The sequence below is a fragment of the Cervus elaphus genome, chromosome 20 (genome assembly GCF_910594005.1).
Source record: "Cervus elaphus chromosome 20, mCerEla1.1, whole genome shotgun sequence".
Classification (NCBI taxonomy): domain Eukaryota; kingdom Metazoa; phylum Chordata; class Mammalia; order Artiodactyla; family Cervidae; genus Cervus; species Cervus elaphus.
In genome coordinates, this window is record NC_057834.1 from 55,919,147 (window position 1) to 55,938,479 (window position 19,333).

Here is a 19,333-nt window from a genome sequence, read left to right on the forward strand (position 1 = left end):
TAAATGTGATAAAAATAAAAATCAGTCTATATCAACAGTAAGTCTGCTAAGTTGCTGGCATCCCATGATGGGCACTCATATGTCCACCAACTGCTTTCCAGGTACTGTCATAAGACAACATCATGGAAGCAAGTACAGTATGTACTTGAGGACATACTTGAGGCAGTATGTACTAGAGGACATAAGTGTTTCAGAGGAAGGAGAGATCATTGAGCTTCCAAGAGAGGGTCTGAGCTGGGCCTTGAAGAACTGTAATACTGGGGCAGGCAGTGAGGAGAAGGAGAAGACATTTCAGGCAAAGTGTGGGGAAACAGTGTGAGCAAAGGCATGCAAAACCTGTTGGGGGACAATGAACAGACCATTTTGGCTGAGGCAGACATTTTTAATAGGATAATAGTAGTACATAATGTTTAGGAAGCTGAACTGGAATAAATTTTAAGCAAAAATTTCCATCAGTGGTCAAGTTGCAAATATTTCTATTAAAAGAGACCCCAATAGCATCACTGTCGTCTGTATCTGTCTGCAGCACAAAAGATTTTTAAACGTTTTCAAGATATAACTTTGAACTGTGGATTAGAGAGTTCTTACTGACCTTCAGAGGGTACATTTTGGGAACCAAAGTTTTTAGATAAAATTACTGTATAATCATGACTAAGGTTGCCTCACATTGCTCAGTGATAAAGAATCTGCCTGCTAGTGCAGGAGACACGGAAATGTGGGTTCGATCCTTGGGTTTCCTCTCTGAAGGAGGAAATGATAATTCACTCCAGTACTCCAGCGTTCTTGCCTGGGAAATCCCACAGAGGGCTACAGTCCATGGGGTCACAAAGTGTAGGACATGACTGAGCAACTGAGCACATACGTTCCAAAGAACAGGTGTAGAAGGTTCATAAAGTAGCACCTAAAGATGAGCTTTTCTTAGGCACTGATTGCATAAGTTATATAAGACTAACTCTATGAAGAAAAAAGGTTTAAGAACAGCTAATACCTTCCAAGGGTTTTTAGTGTTTACTTTTCAATAAATACATACTTTGATGCCAGGCACTAAGTGTCCACAGTGTAAGAATCTAATCATAATGTTTAAATGGCTGCCTATCAGCCCTGAGAACTGCCCCCCAAAAAAAAAAAAAACCCTATTAAGCTGGTGCTTTTCATAGTGATGGTCTCTGCCACCTCGTTAGGAGATGTTTTGTCCTTATAGAGCAGAGGAGGTGGTGGGGGAGTGCAGGTTGGAGGTCCACGAGTGGTGTTTGTAGGAGAGGAGATCTGTTGACTTACTGATTAACTATATACACATCTGGGTTATATGCTCTCTGCTTGGAAGATATCCTTTATGATGACCTGGTAGTCAGATGGTATAAAAGGCAAATCCAGGCTCTGCAAAACCAGTACTGACAGCAACCATGGCAAAGCTTATTCTCCTTACAGGTGAGTCTGCAATTGGTGTGTGTGTGTTAGTTGCTCAGTTGTGTCCAACTCTTTGCAACCCCATGGACTGTAGCCCACCAGGCTCCCCTGTCCATGGAATTCTCCAGGCAAGAATAATGGAGTGAGTTGCCATTTTCTTCTCCAGGGGATCTTCCCTACCCAGGGATCGAACCTGTGTCTCCTGCAATACAGGTGGATGCTTTATTGTCTTATCTACTAGGGAAGCCCGAAGTGAAAGTCACTCAGTCGTGTCGGACTCTTTGTGACCCCATGGACTATACAGCTCATGGAATTCTCCAGGCCAGAATACTGGAGTGGGTAGCTGTTCCCTTATCCAGGGGATCTTCCCAACCCAGGGATCGAACCCAGGTCTCCCACACTGCAGGTGAATTCTTTACCAGTTGAACCACAAGGGGAGCCCAAGAATACTGGAGTGGGTAACCTATCCCTTCTCCAGCAGATCTTCCCAACCCAGGAATTGAACCAGGGTCCCCTGCATTGCAGGTGGATTCTTTATCAACTGAGCTATCAGAGATGTCCCTCTATAATTGGAGATGGAGCCTTATTCTTACCTGATTTCTTTTCTCTCTGGATCTGATAGGCATGAAGTAGTCTTTACACAGAGCTCTACGCTTTTCTATTCTTCTTTCATCATTTCAAATTTCCAAGGGAATCCTGACATGCACAAATATGTCTGCTTCTAATTCTCTTATCTCAATTGACTATGGCAGCATTTCTATCTTCATTGATGCTAGAAGCATGGTCCTAAAAGAAAGGCTAGTTTTCTTCCAATGCTTGTCTTACTGTCCCATCTCTTGTTGGGGTCTCTTTTCTCTATTCATCTTCCTGCACTACCTCTTTTTAATTGGCATTATTTTTATTTACCTGCTTGTGTTTCTGGTCTTTTTTCAGAGATGAAAATCAGTAGCAACTGAGATAAAGTTATGCTAGCTACCTTTGTTCTACTCTTTTCAGGATTATTCCTTTTTAATCCCTTACTGTCCTACTATGCTGCTGATACATTATAAAAATATCAGTTAGAAAGTCAATCATTTAAATGGGTTGATTCAGTACATTGTTTAGAGCCCAGTTGTATCCACAGCTCTTTAGTTGCTCTAGAGTTGAGATTTACAAACTTTTTATAGCTTTGGTTTGTCCAGATGAGATCTCTAACCCAATCTATAAAACAATCAGATCAAAAATGTTGCTTACACCCTGATGCCACCACCCCACCCAGAATGAAGATGAGGGGGCAGAGATACAAGGTTCATGTTTATCTAACAGCTGATGCCCTCTCCCCATCCCAATATGTGAGGAAAGCTGGCACCTGTGGCATCCTCTGTCTGCCCCATCCTTCCCCCCAGAACTGTGGCCGTAAAATCCCCAGGAGACAAGGGGGAGAAGATGAGGCTAATCCTGCCCCTTCCCTGAATCAGGTTCATTCCAGGACGCTGGCCATTGTCCTTAAGATAAGGACTGGTCCTGTAGGAAGAAAATCACGTTCCTTAAAGGAAAGCTCAATATCACAACTAACCCCCCCCCCCATGTGTTTTTCTGGCTTGGGACCCTGTCTCCAGAACCGTGCCCTTCACTCCTTCCCTGGGCTTTCATGGACTTGGCCTCAGTGCTGAGCTAAGTCCTCCAGTGGTAAGGGATTCTGTCAGAATGTCCAGGCCTGGGCTGGTGAGGGAACATCCCTGGGACTGTCTCCCCCTTACATTCCTGTGAACCTGAGAGGTGGAGGGACGGGCGTGGTAGCCTTGGGTGCCTGTGCTCTGAGGTGGCAACTGTGTTTTTCTTGGAGAGATAAAAGTCTTACGTAAGACCGAGCCCAGAGGCGGCCCAGGTGGCCGGTGTGCGGGTGCGATGGGGAGGATGTTGCTCTGGGCCTGTGAGTCTCCCACTCTTCTGCTCTTCTTCCTTCCCACCGTCATGGGGTGTCCCTGGGAATGCAGAGGAGGGTGGGCTTCTGTTTTAGTGAAGCTTCTACATGAGTTATTCCCCCATGCCTTGGCTTCTGTGTAGAGGAACTTGGGATCCAAGCCTGAGAATGACGAAATGGGGTCCTGGGAAATACCACTGATAAATCCAAAAACTCCCAGGCCCTTGACATTCTGAAAGTCCCCTGGGTAGCACCAGGTCCTAACTGGGAAGCCCATCTAAGGATGCCTTGTTTCTGAGCTTTGTTTCTTTGTTTGTTTCAGGCTTGGCTGTTCTGCTGCAGGTGCAACTAGGTAAGGAGTAACACAACCTCCTATCCACACTCCAATTTTCCTGATGGTTACTCTTCTTTGCCTCCTTTCTTCTGACTCTGAATTTCCTTCTCCTTTCATGATGTCAGGACTAGGACCTTTTTCTTGATGTCAGGACTTGGGTTAGCTCCCAGCCTGTTTTGCTTGATCTCAGAAAGCCAGCAATGGGGAGGGGGCCTATAGCTCATCTAATCCAGAATAATTCACTTTATAGATGGGAAAACTCAAGCAGAGAGGGCAGAAGTGATTTGTCCTTGATTGTTCAGAATCAAGACTTAAACCTATACTCTGATGCCAAGACTGATAAAGTATTTATTATCTTTGTAGTTTATACTCTTCTTTGTTTTATCTTTTTCCCCCTCAAATGTCTTCACATTATTTCTAATAACTAGGCATTTGCTGTGGATGTGAACATGACTAAAATCCAGATATGGGATCTCAGGAGACTGGAAAGAGCATGAGCTTTGGAGCAAGACTGCCTGGAAATAGTGTAGGCACAATCAGTATTTGTGGAATAAATGGATAAATGAGTTGGAATTCATCTTAAACTTTCAGCCTTGAGTAGTCCCAAGTCTCATCTAAAAATGAGAATGTTTCCCCCATTAGGCTATATGGGAACTAAAATTTAAGCAAACCAATTTGCATAAAGCTTCTAAATAAAATATCAGTCACATCATATGCCATCTACAAAAGATATTTGTTTTATTGGTAATGAACCTGAGTAATCTTTGAAATTATGAATTATACAAGGAGCATCATTAACCTTACCACTTGCTGCTATGATGGCAAATTTATTTTATTTTATGTGATGAAATGATTTCAAACTTTCTGGGTCAAGAAATATGCTTAGACCTTGCTGGGATTCTGTTGACAAAAGTGTCATGACTGTTTAGCCAGGTCTTCCACAGGCGAGGGAAAAAGGTACAGCAGTATCTACCAGGTGTCTGCCATGTGAACTCTTAGGGACCCCTTCCCCTTGAGGAGCTCATCAGCAAGCGACACAGACAGTGGAGCCCTGCCCCACAATGACTGCTGTTTTTCTCTTGCAGGTTCAGCCTATAAGCTAGTGTGCTACTTTACCAACTGGTCTCAGTATCGACCAGAACCAGCCAACTTCTTCCCCAAAGATGTGGACCCATGTCTGTGCACACATCTGATATATGCTTTTGCCACCATGAATGACAACAAGATTGCTCCCTATGAATGGAATGATATTGATGTCCTGTATCCTGAGTTCCAAGCCCTGAAAGAACAGTCAGTAGGAGTCGAATCCAAAGTGAATGGGAATCAGTGAGGGAGAGTGGAGAGCCCAAGTTCTGTCCCCAGTTCATTTCCAAATATCATAAGATTCTGAAAGGCAGTCCTTTGCAGATTTCTGATGCATACGTGATAACCTATGATGTAAAGGCTAACGTGGGCAGATGGGAGGAGCACTTGCCATGGGAAATTTAGAGCTTGTACTTGGCTGTTGCCCATTTCCCAGAGACTCAAGAATGGGGATAGAAGAGTTGTTTTCTGCAATATATTATCCTAAAGCTCACAGAGCTTTCACTTAAATGTGCCTCTTGGTTTCTTTCTGCAGCAACAAAGATCTGGTCACTTTGCTGGCTGTTGGTGGCTGGAACTTTGGCACTCAGAAGTAAGTCTTTCCATGGCCAGAAAATGAGGGTGGAGGCAAAAGAAAGAAACCCTCAAGCTGGAGTGGGAAAATAAGATACCAGTGGGGTGGTGAAAATGAATGTTCTAGGGGGAAAGAGGCCAGCTCTTAAGAAGAAACTGTCTGTGCGTGGGAAGGGCTGACTACAGCAGACCTGGAGAAATAGCAGTAGAATGGGGGAAATGATGGGAAAACACTCAAAAGAAGGTAGAGAATGGTGAGTGAGACAGACTGGCTTGGTGACGGAGAAGCACCTGGGCTCCCATAAGAGCATACGTCCTGGGCTGGGTCATAGGCTCTTTTCTGGGGAAGCAGCAATAAAGGAGTGGTAACCTCACAGGCTTTTTGACTCTGAGTCAGGAAAAAGAGATGATGAGGTTAGACTTGACTTGTGTGTTGAAAGTTGTCCAAGTCAGTGGTGAACGACTTTTTGAATTATGATGTCGAGGTCTTCCCGTGTGCTGTGTGTGCTAAGTCACTTCAGTCGTGTTCCACTCTTTGTGACCTTATGAACTGCAGCCTGCCAGGCTCCTCTGTCCATGGGATTCTCCAGGAAATAATACTGGAGTGGGTTGCCATGCCCTTTTCCAGGGGATCTTCCTGACCCAGGGATCAAACCCATACCTCATGTCTCCTGCACTGGTAGGCGGGTTCTTTACAACTAGTGCCACCTGGGAAGCCCAATGTCTTCCCATAATTATTTTAAAATTAGACAGCACAAAGTTATTTGACCTGAAAAGTAACTTGCCCCTCTCTCCTTCCCTCCACAATTTTCCTGAGGTAGCCAGTCATGCTTAAAATGTTGGAGCAAAATGTAATGAGTGTTTTTATTCTCATTCTAATAGCCAAGTGAAACTTCTGGCAGTTACCTATCAGGTAAAAAGCTAATTCTCACATATAGCATTTGACCAATATTTCTTTTACCTCAAGTCCACTCTGCCAGTAGAACTTTTTCTTATCTTGCTCACAAACTTAAATAAGAAAATCTTTGCAGGTCAATTCCCCCAAACTCCAGACAATATTTCTACCCTTCACTTTTTAGATTACCCAGTTTGTGCTAGTCAATTTATTTTAATTTTAAAAAAGTATAGCCATTGAATACCAGAACTAAAAACAAAAAGAAAAGAAAAAAGGAGATGAATTAAGGAGGTTGTTATCCAGTTTACAAAGGGTTTACCACAGGCTTTTTATAATCAGGAACTAACCAAGAGGGTTTGAACATGTGTTAATAGACTATAAAATTGCTGACTATGGCAGAGGCACTAATTTTTCTAGATATTAAGTCACCTCCAAATACAAGACTCACAATATATTCATATATTGGGGGTCAGAAGTGCTTCATTAAGTGTATTCACATTTTATAAATCGCATTTTAATTTTGGAAACAGTAAATAGAAAAATAAACATCTTAGGATCAAAGAAAGAACTGTGGTGGCTAAACCACTGCCCATGAAAGATCTCACTAATAAGTAAAATGCACATATACCACTGATTCTATAAGCAGAAAAATAATATGCATTGGGTATACTGAAGAAAATAAAATTTTAATTATAAACTTTTCTACTAATTACCATTACCAATTTGAATTCACCTTAGCTGTAAAAATCCAACAGAAGTTATTATAAAATGCATAATAAAATTGATATTTGAGTGTGTAAGGAAGATTCAGGGATCGGTGATGTTAACATAGACAAACTCTCTGCCTAGATTCACCGCCATGGTCTCCTCAGCTGCCAACCGAAAAATCTTCATCTGTTCTGTCATTGACTTCCTTCGTCAACATGAATTTGATGGCATTGACTTGGATATCGAATATCCAGGGTCCCGGGGAAGCCCACCTGAGGACAAACAGCGATTCACCATCCTGATTAAGGTGGGAATGAAGCACCAGCTCTGTGTCTTTTTGTAGAGAGGCTAGTGCCTTCATGGACTGTGAGAGTTGCATTTCTTGGGGATAGCAAAGGCTGCTCTCCTCAGAAGTACACTTATGAAGGTGTTTGGGAGTTGCAAGCCATAGAGACAGACTCTCTGGGTAGCTTAAATCAAAAGAGAATTTACTGGAAGGATATAGGTAGCTGAAGGAATCCAATGAAAAAATTCTTTTTTTATTATATGTTTCTGGTAACACAGCATTATAGTTTAACATCTGTATACATTGCAGAATGATCACAACTATAAATCCAGTTATTAGCCATCACCATGAAGCTGATGTCTTTCATCTGTTTTGTCCACCCCCCAACCCCCTTCCTCTCTGGTAACCACCAATTCATTCTCTGTATCTATGAATTTGCTTTTGTTTTATTTTATTTGTTTGCTGGGTTTTTTTTTCTCCTCAGATTCCACATATGATTAATATAATATGGTATTTGTTTTTCTCCCTCTCACTCATTTCGCTTAGCAAAATACCCTTACCTCTATCCATGTGGTTGCAAATGGCAGGATTTCATTCTTTTTTAAGGCTGAGTAGAATTCCTATAACATCTTATGGAAAGATCCAAATGGACTTTTAGGACAAACATATGTATATATATATGTGTGTGTGTGTGTGTGTATGTGTGTGTATGCTAAGTCACTTCAGTTGTGTCTGACTCTGCGACCCTATGGACTGCTTCTTGCCAGGCTCCTCTGTCCATGGGATTCTCCAGGCAATAATACTGGAGTGGGTTGCTATTTCATTATCCAGGGGATCTTCCTGACCCAGGGGTTGAACTAATGTCTCTTGTGTCTCCTCCATTGGCAGGCGGGTTTTTTTAACACTAGCTCCACCTGGGAAGCCCTGTCATCTCATATATAGGAAGAGAAACTAATACCCTCCTCCCAGGACTTAGTCTTCATCCCCTTTCTTTCTTTGTAGCCTAAGAATATGTAAGAATATGCCTCTTCCTACTGGCCCATAAGGTTTCTGCAGAAAAATCTAATGATAGCCTAATGGGATTTCACTTTAAAGTAACAAATTATTTTTCCCTTTCTGCTTTCCTTAAAGCAGCAGATTCTTTTTCATTAAATTTTACCATTTGTATTACAATGTGTCTTGGGGCATGTCTCTTTAGGTTTATTTTATTTTGAACTCTCTAAGCATCTTGGACCTGGATATCTATTTCCTTCCCCAGATTAGGAAGTCTTCAGCTGCTATTTCTTCAAATAATTTTATGTCCCTTTTCTCTTCTACTTCTGGAACTGTATAATGGGAATGCTGTTCTACTTGATATTGTACCAGATTCCTTAAAGTATCTTCACTTTTTAAAATTCTTTTTTCAAACTGCTGCTCTGTGTGAGTGAGTTCCATTACTTTGTCTTTTGGCTCACTGATTTTTCTACCTCTTCCAATCTGTTGTTGAACACCTATAGGGTATTTTGCAGTTCAGTTATAACTTCTGTTTAGTTTAGTTTTTTTAAAAAATATTTTCTAGCTATTTGTTGATGTTGTCATTGTGTTCTTCCCTTCTCCTCCTAAGTTCAGTATCTTTATGATCATTTCTTAGGTAGATTGGTTATCTCCATTTCATTTCATTCTTTTTCTGAGATATTGTCTTCTTCTCTTGACTGGAACATGTCTCCTCATTTTTTCCTAATTCTCTGTGTTTGTTTTGATGCATTAGGTAAAGCAGCCACGTCTCCCAGTCTTGATGAGTGGCTTTATGTGGGAGATATCCTGTGGGGTTCAGGCATACTATCCTACCTGGCCACAAGAGCAATGTGCACAAGCCATGTGCCCCGTGTGGGCTGTGTATGTTCTCCTGTTTTGGTGGGGTCACAGCTACGGTGACAGCACACCTGTGTGCAAAGCTGGCCCTGCAGAATGCCTCTGGGGTCTCACCACAGTGGCTGCTGAATGCTGGTGGTCAGCGGTGGATCTTGGAATGCCATGGTGGGCTGCCAGTAACTAGTGGGTGAGCTGGCCCCAAAATGGCTGTGAGACTCATCCATGGTGGCTTCTGGGGACTTGTGGGCAGGGCTGCCCCGCTAATGGCTGCCCGGTCTGTTTTCAGTGGATGCCAGGTGCTGGGAGATAGGTCTGCACCTCAGAACTGCAGTGGGCCCCTACCCACCAGTGCCCAGCAAGGTTATTTCCTGGCTAACTGTGAGGCACTTCTGAGGCACAGGGGTAGGCAGGACTCTTGGCCATGTGCACCCACAGGTTAGATGGAGCTTTCCAATATGATGCCACCAGTGCCGTTATTAGTAAGGTGGCCTGAGATGGCAAAAACGGCTCCTACTAGGGTCTCAGTTCCTAGGGATCATCCCACTGCTCCTTACTCTCTAGCAGCTGCTTCAGGATTAGTGAATGGGGCTCCTTCATCTATCTTCCACGTACTTTTCAATCTGGTGATTTTATACAGGTTTTTGATCAAGTGAAACTGGACCCTTTAAAAATGAGCTTTCTTTCCCCTGTAGTTCTATGGTTTTCCTGGGAGTATTTCATATTGGTCTTCAAACTAGTTTATTTTTTTTCTTTTTTGGGGGGGAGGGGGGTGCTTTTATCTCCTGAGAAGCAGCTTTGGGATGGTTTGCATGATGTGGAACTTGAAACTTTCATTCCTTAGGGAAAATAACTATCTTTGTTTTTTAAAAAAGATTTATTGGAGTATGGTTGATTTACAATGTCATGTTAATTTCAGGTAACTGTACCTTTCTTACACTTCTCAACTGTGGGCCACTGTGGCTGGAGTGTGGCTTTTCCTTGGAGAGACTGAATATCTGTTTCTTCTACCCGTCTCAATAGAACACTATTCATCTGGTTTTCAGGTCCTTTTCAGGGGATTTTTTTTTTTTATATATAGTTGTAGATTTGCTGTGCCCATAAAAGGAATCAGTTCAGAGTCTTTCTACACTTCCGTCTTGAATCTTCTTTTCAAATAAAGTTTTGAATCAGGAAGAAGGAATTTCACTATGTCATTCATTCAACAAGTGTTGTGTGCTTTCTGTGATCGAGACACACTGGATACAGAGCAGTGAGCAAGACAAATGTGATTCCTGCTCTTGGGATTACAGCATAGTGGAGAATATGGAGCTAAATAAACAAATAAATGTCAATCGTGGTAAGAGCAATGATAGCAGCAAAGTTAGATGCTCAGGGGAGTCTTCTCAGGGAAGTGACATTTGAGCAGCAATATGAAGTAAAAGGAACCAGGAATACAGAGGATGGGAAGAATTTTCTAAGGATGTGGTAACAAACAGCATTTTCAAAGGCCTAGAGGCGGGAAAGACATTAGCCTGGCTATACACAAATGCAGAGAATAGAGCTTTAAGAGGGATGGTGAAGTCACAATAGAGAGGACAGCTCCTAGATCCTCTGCCAGGAATTCCTGGGCTTTTTCTGTAGAATTGTCATTAAATGAGACTTAGATTCAAGGACTCCATGTTTGCATCAATTTATTCCAAGTTATACCTTACCAGAATCTATCCCTAAATTTCATGAGCTATTTTAAGAAATAGGGAATAGTTATGGGCTGGAAACCATCTCAAGAGGTAGTCACCATAGGGAATAGATAATGAAGACAACCTCTAAAATCTACCCTCTGTTCTCTCTCCAGGAAATGCTACAGGCTTTTGAAGAAGAGGCTGAAGAAACAGGAAAACCCAGACTGCTGATCACAGCAGCTGTGTCTGCTGGCAAAGAGACCATTGATGCAGGATATGAAATTGCAGAGATTGGAAAGTGAGTGCGATGAGCCTCGCAGGGCCTCCACATCCCAGAGCAGAGATTCCCTAAACATTTTAGTAGAAAGCATTCCCAGTAGTTATGTAAACATAATGTTGAGAAGGTTGGTACCATCAATTGCCAAAAATGTTTGAATATTTAGTGGTCCTGGGAAAAGGTGGTGACCCCTTTATATTGTCACTATGGTAGGCTTTAGGGGAAAGAGAAATAAGATTTAAGACCTTGGAAAATCTTTATATATAGCAGCAATTTTCACTGACAGTTTCTTTTGAAAAGCTATAAAATCGAAAAAGCTATTATTGACAAAACAATAGGTGAGCTTTCCACCTGCAGTTCCCATAATCCTAGAGACATGTGTTTCTGAGACACATACACTAACAACTATATTTCCTTATCTTCTGCTCTGGGTGTGCCCATAATCTTTCAAGGAAGTAAAGGAGACTTTCTGTCTAGCCTCACGGGAGTCACAGGAGATAACCAGGAGACACCTGGGAAGCCACACTAATGGGATCATATGGATATCTACTTGACATCATGAATTTCCACTGCTATCATTTCTTGCTCTTAAATTGTCTATTAAAAAATGCGCCCGTATCATGATGGCTCAAATTCTCTTGTTCTAGGCTTCTTGATTTCATAAGCGTGATGACCTATGACTTCCATGGTGGCTGGGACTCATGTACAGGACACAACAGTCCTCTGCACTTAGGATCCAAGGATCAAGGCAACATGCGTTTCTTCAACTGTGTAAGAAAGAAAAACCTCTAATCATATGCAGAAGAAAGACAGGGAAGAGATTAGGAGTGTTGGTTGTTGGAAAACAGGCTTTCTCTTTGTGGGACAATTAGCTAGACTTTTTTCATCATGTGGGACAAACACTGGTGAGGAATAATGTCTGTGTTGCTTCTGCAGGAATATGCCATGAAGTACTGGAGAGACAATGGGGTCCCTTCAGAGAAGCTCATCATGGGGTTCCCCACCTATGGGAGGACCTTCCGGCTCAGCACTTCTGACACCTCAGTCTGTGCCCCAGTCTCTGGAGCAGGGTCATCTGGTCCTTACATACGTGAGGCTGGCTTCTGGGCTTACTATGAGGTAACCACCATGGCTAATTCAGGCTAAAATGCCCTGGGGAAAATTCTTCCACTCTCCAGGTCATCTTGCTATCCTTCTGTTCTTGAGATCCTATACCCTGACTCCTCATAGCTCTGAGCACATAGCCTGTGGAAAGGCAGGTTGATGGCTTAGGAACACTTTTCACTTGAAAAAAAGTCAATGTGAATTTCCTTTTGGGTTTAGAAGTATATGGGACCATCTTTTCTATAGCTCAAAGCTATACTTAATTCTATTACATCCATGTAAATAGATGGAGAAGGATTTCAATAATTTAGCTCAGCGATGGCAAATAATTGGATCTTCTTTCAAATCTGATTTGATTGCATTTACTCAAATATGAAGCTCTAATACTTGGGCCACCTGATGTGAAGAGCCGACTTATTGGAAAAGACCTTGATGATGGGTAAGATTGAAGACAAAATGAGAAGAGGGCTGGAGAGGATGTGATGGTTAGATAGCCTCACTGACTAAATGGATATGAATTTGAGCAGACTCCAGGAGATAGTGGAGGACAGAGAAGCCTGGCATGCTGCAGGCCATGAGGTTGCAAAGAGTCAGACATGACTAAGTGACTAAACAACAACAACTACTCAAATCTTGTGTTAAAAATTCAGACCGATAGAGTAGCTAGCAGTTTTTGCCAGAGACTCAAGTGTTTTCAGAAGAATGACCTTAGCACTCATGGTCATGCTTACCATTTCCCAACTAAACTGTGGTTATAGAATTGGAATTTCACTTCTTTGTACCCAGTTTCATAGGAATTTGTATCTTTGTTTTATGATACAAAGTTACTTTCTAGAGAAATATGTGAAATTAATGTAGGTATTTCACAATGCCACTTTTTCCATCCCTCTTCCATTTCTTACTATTTTTCCCCTCCTTCCTCCTGCAATACATGACATAATTTGTGACATGCTCAACATTGCCTTCTTCCTTCACTTCATAGATCTGCACATTCCTAAGTGAAGCCACAGTTGCCTGGATTGAAGACCAAAAAGTTCCATACGCTTATAAAGACACTGAGTGGGTTGGTTATGACAATATTAAGAGCTACAAATATAAGGTATGAGCAGTGTAAAAAAATGCAATTCTAGCTTCAAATCCTAAGTTCATCACGAGCCCATTTTTCTAAGATCTGTGGCTTCAAAGTTATAAATATGTACAAAGTGGAATAAATCAACCTCATTGTGATTTACCTTTCCCTCAAGACAGAGCAAATGATATGATTAAATACAGATTTAATGATCCAGTGTACAGCATATACTACTATACACTAACATATAGTATAATATTCTAATGTGGTTAAAATTTATTTCCCCAATTTTTGTCCAGAATTAATCTATACTAACTCCCATGAAATGGTTATAAGCCAGGCTTAAGACCAACATTTTCATGGACAATAATGAAAATATCCTTTACATTTTTACCTAAATGCTTTACAACCATCACCTAACTTGATTTTACACAATCCAGTGAAGTAAGAAATAGCCTTTCCAGTTTACAGATGTGTACACTGAGGTTCATAGATGCTGCGACTAATCCAAGGTTTCACAGCTGGAAAATGCAAAGGCAGTAATTGAACATGTTGTCTGGCTCAGAATCTAGGCTCTTTCCATAACACTGCTCTGTCAGTACATCTTTATTGAATCTTGGTCAGGAGAAGGTGGTCAGAATGGAGGAGAAAAAGAGCTGTAAGGTGCAATGGTTAAGAATCTAGACTTTGGTGTCAGATATACCTGGTCCTCAAGCCCCAAAAGACAGGATGAGTTCCCACAAACCTGTGAAATAATAAGATCTACCTAGTAGTTCCTGTAAAGATTAAGCAAGTAATGAAAGCTAAAATGAAATGTAGCTTAGCCTAGAATACTAGTATTAGTTTAATAATATATTAAATTAGCTATGTATATATTAGCTAATTTAATATACTATTAATATACTATAATATACTATTATATTAATTAATACTATTAATATACTATATGCATATATATATATATGTATATATATATATATATATACCTAAGAATTTATTCAGAGAAGGCAATGGCACCCCACTCCAGTACTCTTGCCTGGAAAATCCCATGGACGGAGGAGCCTGGTAGGCTGCAGTCCATGGTATTGCTAAGAGTCAGACACAACTGAGCGACTTCACTTTCACTTTTCACTTTCACACATGGGAGAAGGAAATGGCAACCCACTCCAGTGTTCTTGCCTGGAGAATCCCAGGGATGGGGGAGCCTGGTGTGCTGCCGTCTATGGGGTTGCACAGAGTCGGACATGACTGAAGCGCAGCAGCAGCAAGAATTTATTAACTGGAGGAAGAAAACAAGAATGGAGTTGAGATAGCCCATCAAACCTTGAATTCACAAAGTGCATACCACATCCTTTCATAAAAGAAATACCGACAAGGTTTCAACCCACCATATTTTTTTCCCTAATGTCACCTTGTCGCCCTGTACTCCACTGTTTGTTGTGTAAGTGCCACTTGATTTCGGTTGCCAAGTGCTCTCTTTGTCCACAGGTTGACTTTCTTAAGGAGAACAATTTTGGTGGGGCCATGGTTTGGGCCATTGACCTGGATGACTTCTTAGGCTCCTTCTGCAATGAGGGCAAATATCCACTCATACGCGAGCTGCAGTCACTCTTGGGCCTGTCCTCAGGTGGGTCACTACTGAGTTCACCACATTGTTCCAAAGATGATGCAGGTCAAGCTGCAAGAATGACAACTGCAGAGGGAGAAGAGTGCATGAGGCAGCCACAGAGCATCTAGACTCTCACATGTGAAAAAGGGACAGGTTTACAGGAAGAAGCTTTTTAGAAATGCATTCTTCCATCAAAGAGGCCAGTCTAAGTTCAGTAGCTATGTGGGTAAGGATTTGAATATACCTTATACCTCAGAGATGGGCTTTTCTTCCCAGGAAAACTTTGTCTGGGAGGAAGAATCAGATACCTTCAAAGTGAGTCTGATGCATGTGCTAACATTTTCTCTAAAGTAAACTGCATCTCTCTCAGTTCTGTACACCATAGCCTAACTTAGAAATAGGCAGGCTGGCTTAGCCACTTCCCACCTGCCTTAAAGGTGGATATTGTCTTTGGCTACTAGTGGTGAGGGTTGGAGGTAGGTCTTGAAGAAGAACAGGGATAAAGACTCACATTGCTGACTCAGTAGTGTGTGACTTTGTATGTTCCTTGGTTAAGCATCTCTGGAGAAAGCCTAAAGGTGGAGGTAGAGGTAAAGAAGTAGAAGATATAGGGTTCCTTATGTCTCTGCTTTCAGGAAATTCACAGAATCATTGTTTGTTTGTTTGTTTTAACTGTAAAACCTGTTAAAAGATAATTACAAAAAGATGGGCTCAGGACTTCCCTGGTGGTCCAGTGGTTAAGAATCTGCCTGCCAATCCAGGGAACTCAGGTTTACTCCCTGGTCTGGGAAGATCCCACATGCTGCAGGGCAACTAATCCCATGTGCCACAATTACTGAAACCCACACACTCTACAACCTGTGCCCTGCAACAAGAGAAGCCTGCTGCAATGAGAAGACAGAGCCCCATAACCAGAGAGTAACCCCACTTGCCACAACTAGAGAAAACCCACACACAACAACAAAGACTCAGTACAGCCTAAAGAAACAAATAAAATTAATTTTTAAAAAAGATGGGCTCAAATTATAGAGTGAGGGAGTAAGAGGCAGCAAATTGTAGTGTTGGAGAGTGTTCTAGCAATAGAGTAAAATGAAAAATAAAATGTCTGAATTGCCAGAGGGAGGAAAAAAACAGCAAAAGGGCAATGTTGAAAGGAAACAAACAAAAAATAAAGCCTAAGAAACAAAACATAACAAGATGACAAAAATCAAAATATAGCACTTAAGGTTAACAAGATGACAAAAATACAGATGTATTACTTATGACAGAAAAATGGACAGATAAGCCTCCCCTGCTAACACAAGTGTTAATTAGCCTCCCACATAAAATCCTTGATCCAGTCACTACAGGGCTGTGTTCATTCCCCCTGAGTGGAAACAGAGTAGAAGCCAATGACTGCTTGGACCACTGCTAGGACTCCAGTGGCCCTGTTCTCCCTTCCTCCTTGCTTGGACATCTGTCCCCTTGTAACATTGTTGCCAGCCACAGTTTGGAACTCTCATGGGGCTCAAGTTCTTGGAGAACAAAGCCAACACAGGAGGAGGTCTAGAGTTGTTGCTTCTAGGCTCAAAGATAGCTTATGATGATGCTCTGAAGTGATCTTCTTGTTCTTTTAGAATGCACTCCATCAGCCACCAAGACTTGGTATCATCAACAAGTGATACCCAGAAGTGAAGGTTTCTGTGCCAATATTGGTGGAGAAGGAGGTGGTGATGGAGACAGTGGTGGAGAAGGTGGCAGTGATGGGGGCAGTGAAGGAGATGGAGGTTTCTGCACTGGTAAAGCAGATGGCATTTATAGCTATCCTGAAGATAACACCAAGTTCTACCAGTGTGCAGGAGGCAGGACCTTCTACTTCCAGTGTAACCAAGGCCTGGTGTTCGACCAAACCTGCTCATGTTGTAACTGGCCTTCAATTTAAAATATTGGAAAAACTCTATTTTGTTTCAGATTTTCTCATGCTGCATGTCAAACTCCATCTTCAATACTCATGTTGTCTACATATTATATCAGTCTATCTGTCAATTTTGAAGCCCTACCTTACTAAAACAGCATTATGATTAGGTTTTACTCCATTGTAACCTAAAAAAACTATAAACACCTTGAACCAAATCCATATGTAAAATAAATATGATGCTGCATGTTTTATTTTTTTATTATCATCTGTATTTTTTCTTACGTAATTGTATATATAGGTCAGCATTTCAAGTGACCCTGAAGGTTAATAGAAGCTATTTTTATTGAAGCTAAAATTTTACTTTTTATCAAATCAGACTACTGTTTTAGAAAGGGGAGTTTCCTTCCCTGGCAAAAGCCTCGAGAGTGTGAACCAAACAACAGTGTGAAAAAATTCTCTCACTCTTGTCAACACCTCCAAAGAAGGGGCCCAAGACCCTGTGTCAGAAAAATAATAAATGCTAAATTACCACCTCTGAAAAAAGCTGCATGTGTATGGTTCCAAAGGAGAAAAGAAAGGGATGTGTGTGAGAGAGGTGAGAAAGGTTAATCTTGACTAATTTCAAGTCATAAAAATACTTCTAACATGATAATAAAAATCTTTAAATCATCAGATTAAATGGAGTAAATGTTTTTAGGCTGAGGTATCTAGCATTATCTTAATATTTTAAGTTGATTTCCAGTGAACTTTCACTATTTTCTTCAGAGGATCTTGTCCCCTAAAGAATTAGGCCTCTCAGCATAATTTAGTAGATTTCACCTTCCAGTGCCTCGTTCACCAGCTAACACCATGGGATGGCCTTGAAGAGTACAGCAGGCTATAGTTTTTTGAGGCACTAGCAGCATCTCACTCTGTTATCCAGATACATGAAGTCTTGCCATCAGGTTAAGTAGGGGACTACCCTGGTAGTCTGGTGGTTAAGAATCCGCCTTGCAATGCAGGGCACATGGGTTCGATCCCTGATAGGGAAACTAAGATTCATGTGAGTAACTCACATGTTATCCTGTGAGTAACATGCTGTGAGTAATTAAGCCTGTGTGCCGCAACTACTGACCCTGCATACTCTGGAGGCCATGTGCCACAACTAGAGAGGCCAAGTTCCACAACTACTGAAGCCTACATTCTCTGGAGCCCACACGCTGCAACTACTGAGCCCACATGCCACAATTAGAGAGTCCATGCACCGCCAAGAAAGATCCTGCATGACACAATGAAGACCCTCTGTGCCACAACTAGGACCCAACACAGCCAAATAAATGAATAAATAAGAAGGCTGAGTGGGCATAGAAGGACCTTCCCAATACAAGCAGCTAGAATACACTTAATGCCCATTCTGAAGAAACCACACTTGAGTTATTAAGGTTTGTGTTGGAAATAAAAGGCCTGTCTTCCAGGCAATGTCTGGGCTTCCCAGGTGGCTCAGTGGTAAAGAATCCACCTGCCAACATAGGAGATGCAGGTTCAATCCCTGGATGGGGAAGGTCACCTGGAGAAGGAAATGGCAACCCATTCCAGTATTCTTGCCTGGAAAATTCCATGGACAGAGAATCCCACTGGGCTACAGTCCATGAGACCGCAAAGAGTGGGAGCACAACTGAGCAAAGGAACACACACCAGGCAATGTCTAGATAAGTACTTTGAACGTGGCTCTCATGACTTCTGACCTTGGCATACCTAAGCAACTTGTGAGGCTTTAGGGTATCATTCAAACAGGAAGTTGGGGGCAGATCCAATCTACTAGCCTCCTTGGGAAGTCCTTCTCATATTTCAGTCCAGGGCCATGGAGCCAGTAGATGAGTCTATTCTGATTCCTACTGCATCCCCAGTGCTTGCCACTCTGCCTGATGCATGTTTGGAATTCAGTATGATGATGACTGACAGACGAAATAGATGATGTAATAGGAAAGGAGGGGGGATTATTGGTTCTTTGAGTTTTATGTGAACCTGAGTTCAGTTCAGTTCAGTTGCTCAGTTGTGTCCGACTCTTTGTGACCCCATGAACTGCAGCACACCAGGCCTCCCTGTCCATCACCAACTCCCGGAGTCCACTCAAACCCATGTCCATTGAGTCGGTGATGCCATCCAATCATCTCATCCTCTGTCATCCCTTTCTCCTCCTGCCCTCAATCTTTCCCAGCATCAGGACCTGAGAAAGGCAATCAAATCAACAATCCACTCCAGCATTCTTGCCTAGAAAATCCCATGGACAGAGGAGCCTGGCTGGCTATAGTCCACAGAGTCACAAAGAGTCAGACTTGACTCAGCACAGCACAGAGAAAGGCAATCAAATTAGGACCTTCCCGCTCCATGCTGGGAAACTCGCACACTTTGAAGCACTCCTAAAACATTTACTCTGCCTTTAAGTGTCCTCTGCATCCAAAAAGCCCCAAAACAAGACCCAGCAAGCCATCCAAAGCCTTGACATGTATAGAACAATAAATAGTCTCCTATCACCAGGGCTAGTGGTGTGGTGGTTTAGTTGCTAAGTCGTGTCCGACTCTTGCAACCCCACGGACTGTAGCATGTCAGGCTCCACTTTCCAGGGGATTTCCCAGGCAAGAATACTAGAGTGGGTTGCCATTTCCTTCTCCAGAGGAGAGGATTTCCCAACTCAGAGAC

At 42.1% G+C, this 19,333-nt stretch overlaps 1 protein-coding gene across 1 annotated transcript; it reads left to right on the top strand.

Moving 5' to 3' along the window:
- The first annotated feature begins 1,403 nt into the window (after positions 1-1,403).
- On the top strand, positions 1,404-15,020 carry LOC122677577 (acidic mammalian chitinase-like). Its single transcript, XM_043877722.1, has 10 exons — positions 1,404-1,428; positions 3,633-3,662; positions 4,730-4,934; positions 5,263-5,319; positions 7,045-7,210; positions 10,872-10,996; positions 11,623-11,746; positions 11,912-12,094; positions 13,062-13,178; positions 14,637-15,020. The coding sequence occupies exons 1-10, from the start codon at positions 1,404-1,406 to the stop codon at positions 14,883-14,885; spliced, it is 1,281 nt and encodes a 426-aa protein (XP_043733657.1). The 3' UTR covers positions 14,886-15,020.
- Positions 15,021-19,333: the final 4,313 nt, after the last annotated feature.

What these genes read in the sequence shown, in the direction of transcription:
- LOC122677577 (XM_043877722.1), top strand. Translation starts at nt 1,404, where the DNA reads ATGGCAAAGCTTATTCTCCTTACAG. An exon ending in TGGAACTTTGGCACTCAGAA is followed by an intron (nt 5,320 to 7,044) that starts GTAAGTCTTTCC and finishes CTCTCTGCCTAG; the next exon opens with ATTCACCGCCATGGTCTCCT. An exon ending in GATTCACCATCCTGATTAAG is followed by an intron (nt 7,211 to 10,871) that starts GTGGGAATGAAG and finishes TTCTCTCTCCAG; the next exon opens with GAAATGCTACAGGCTTTTGA.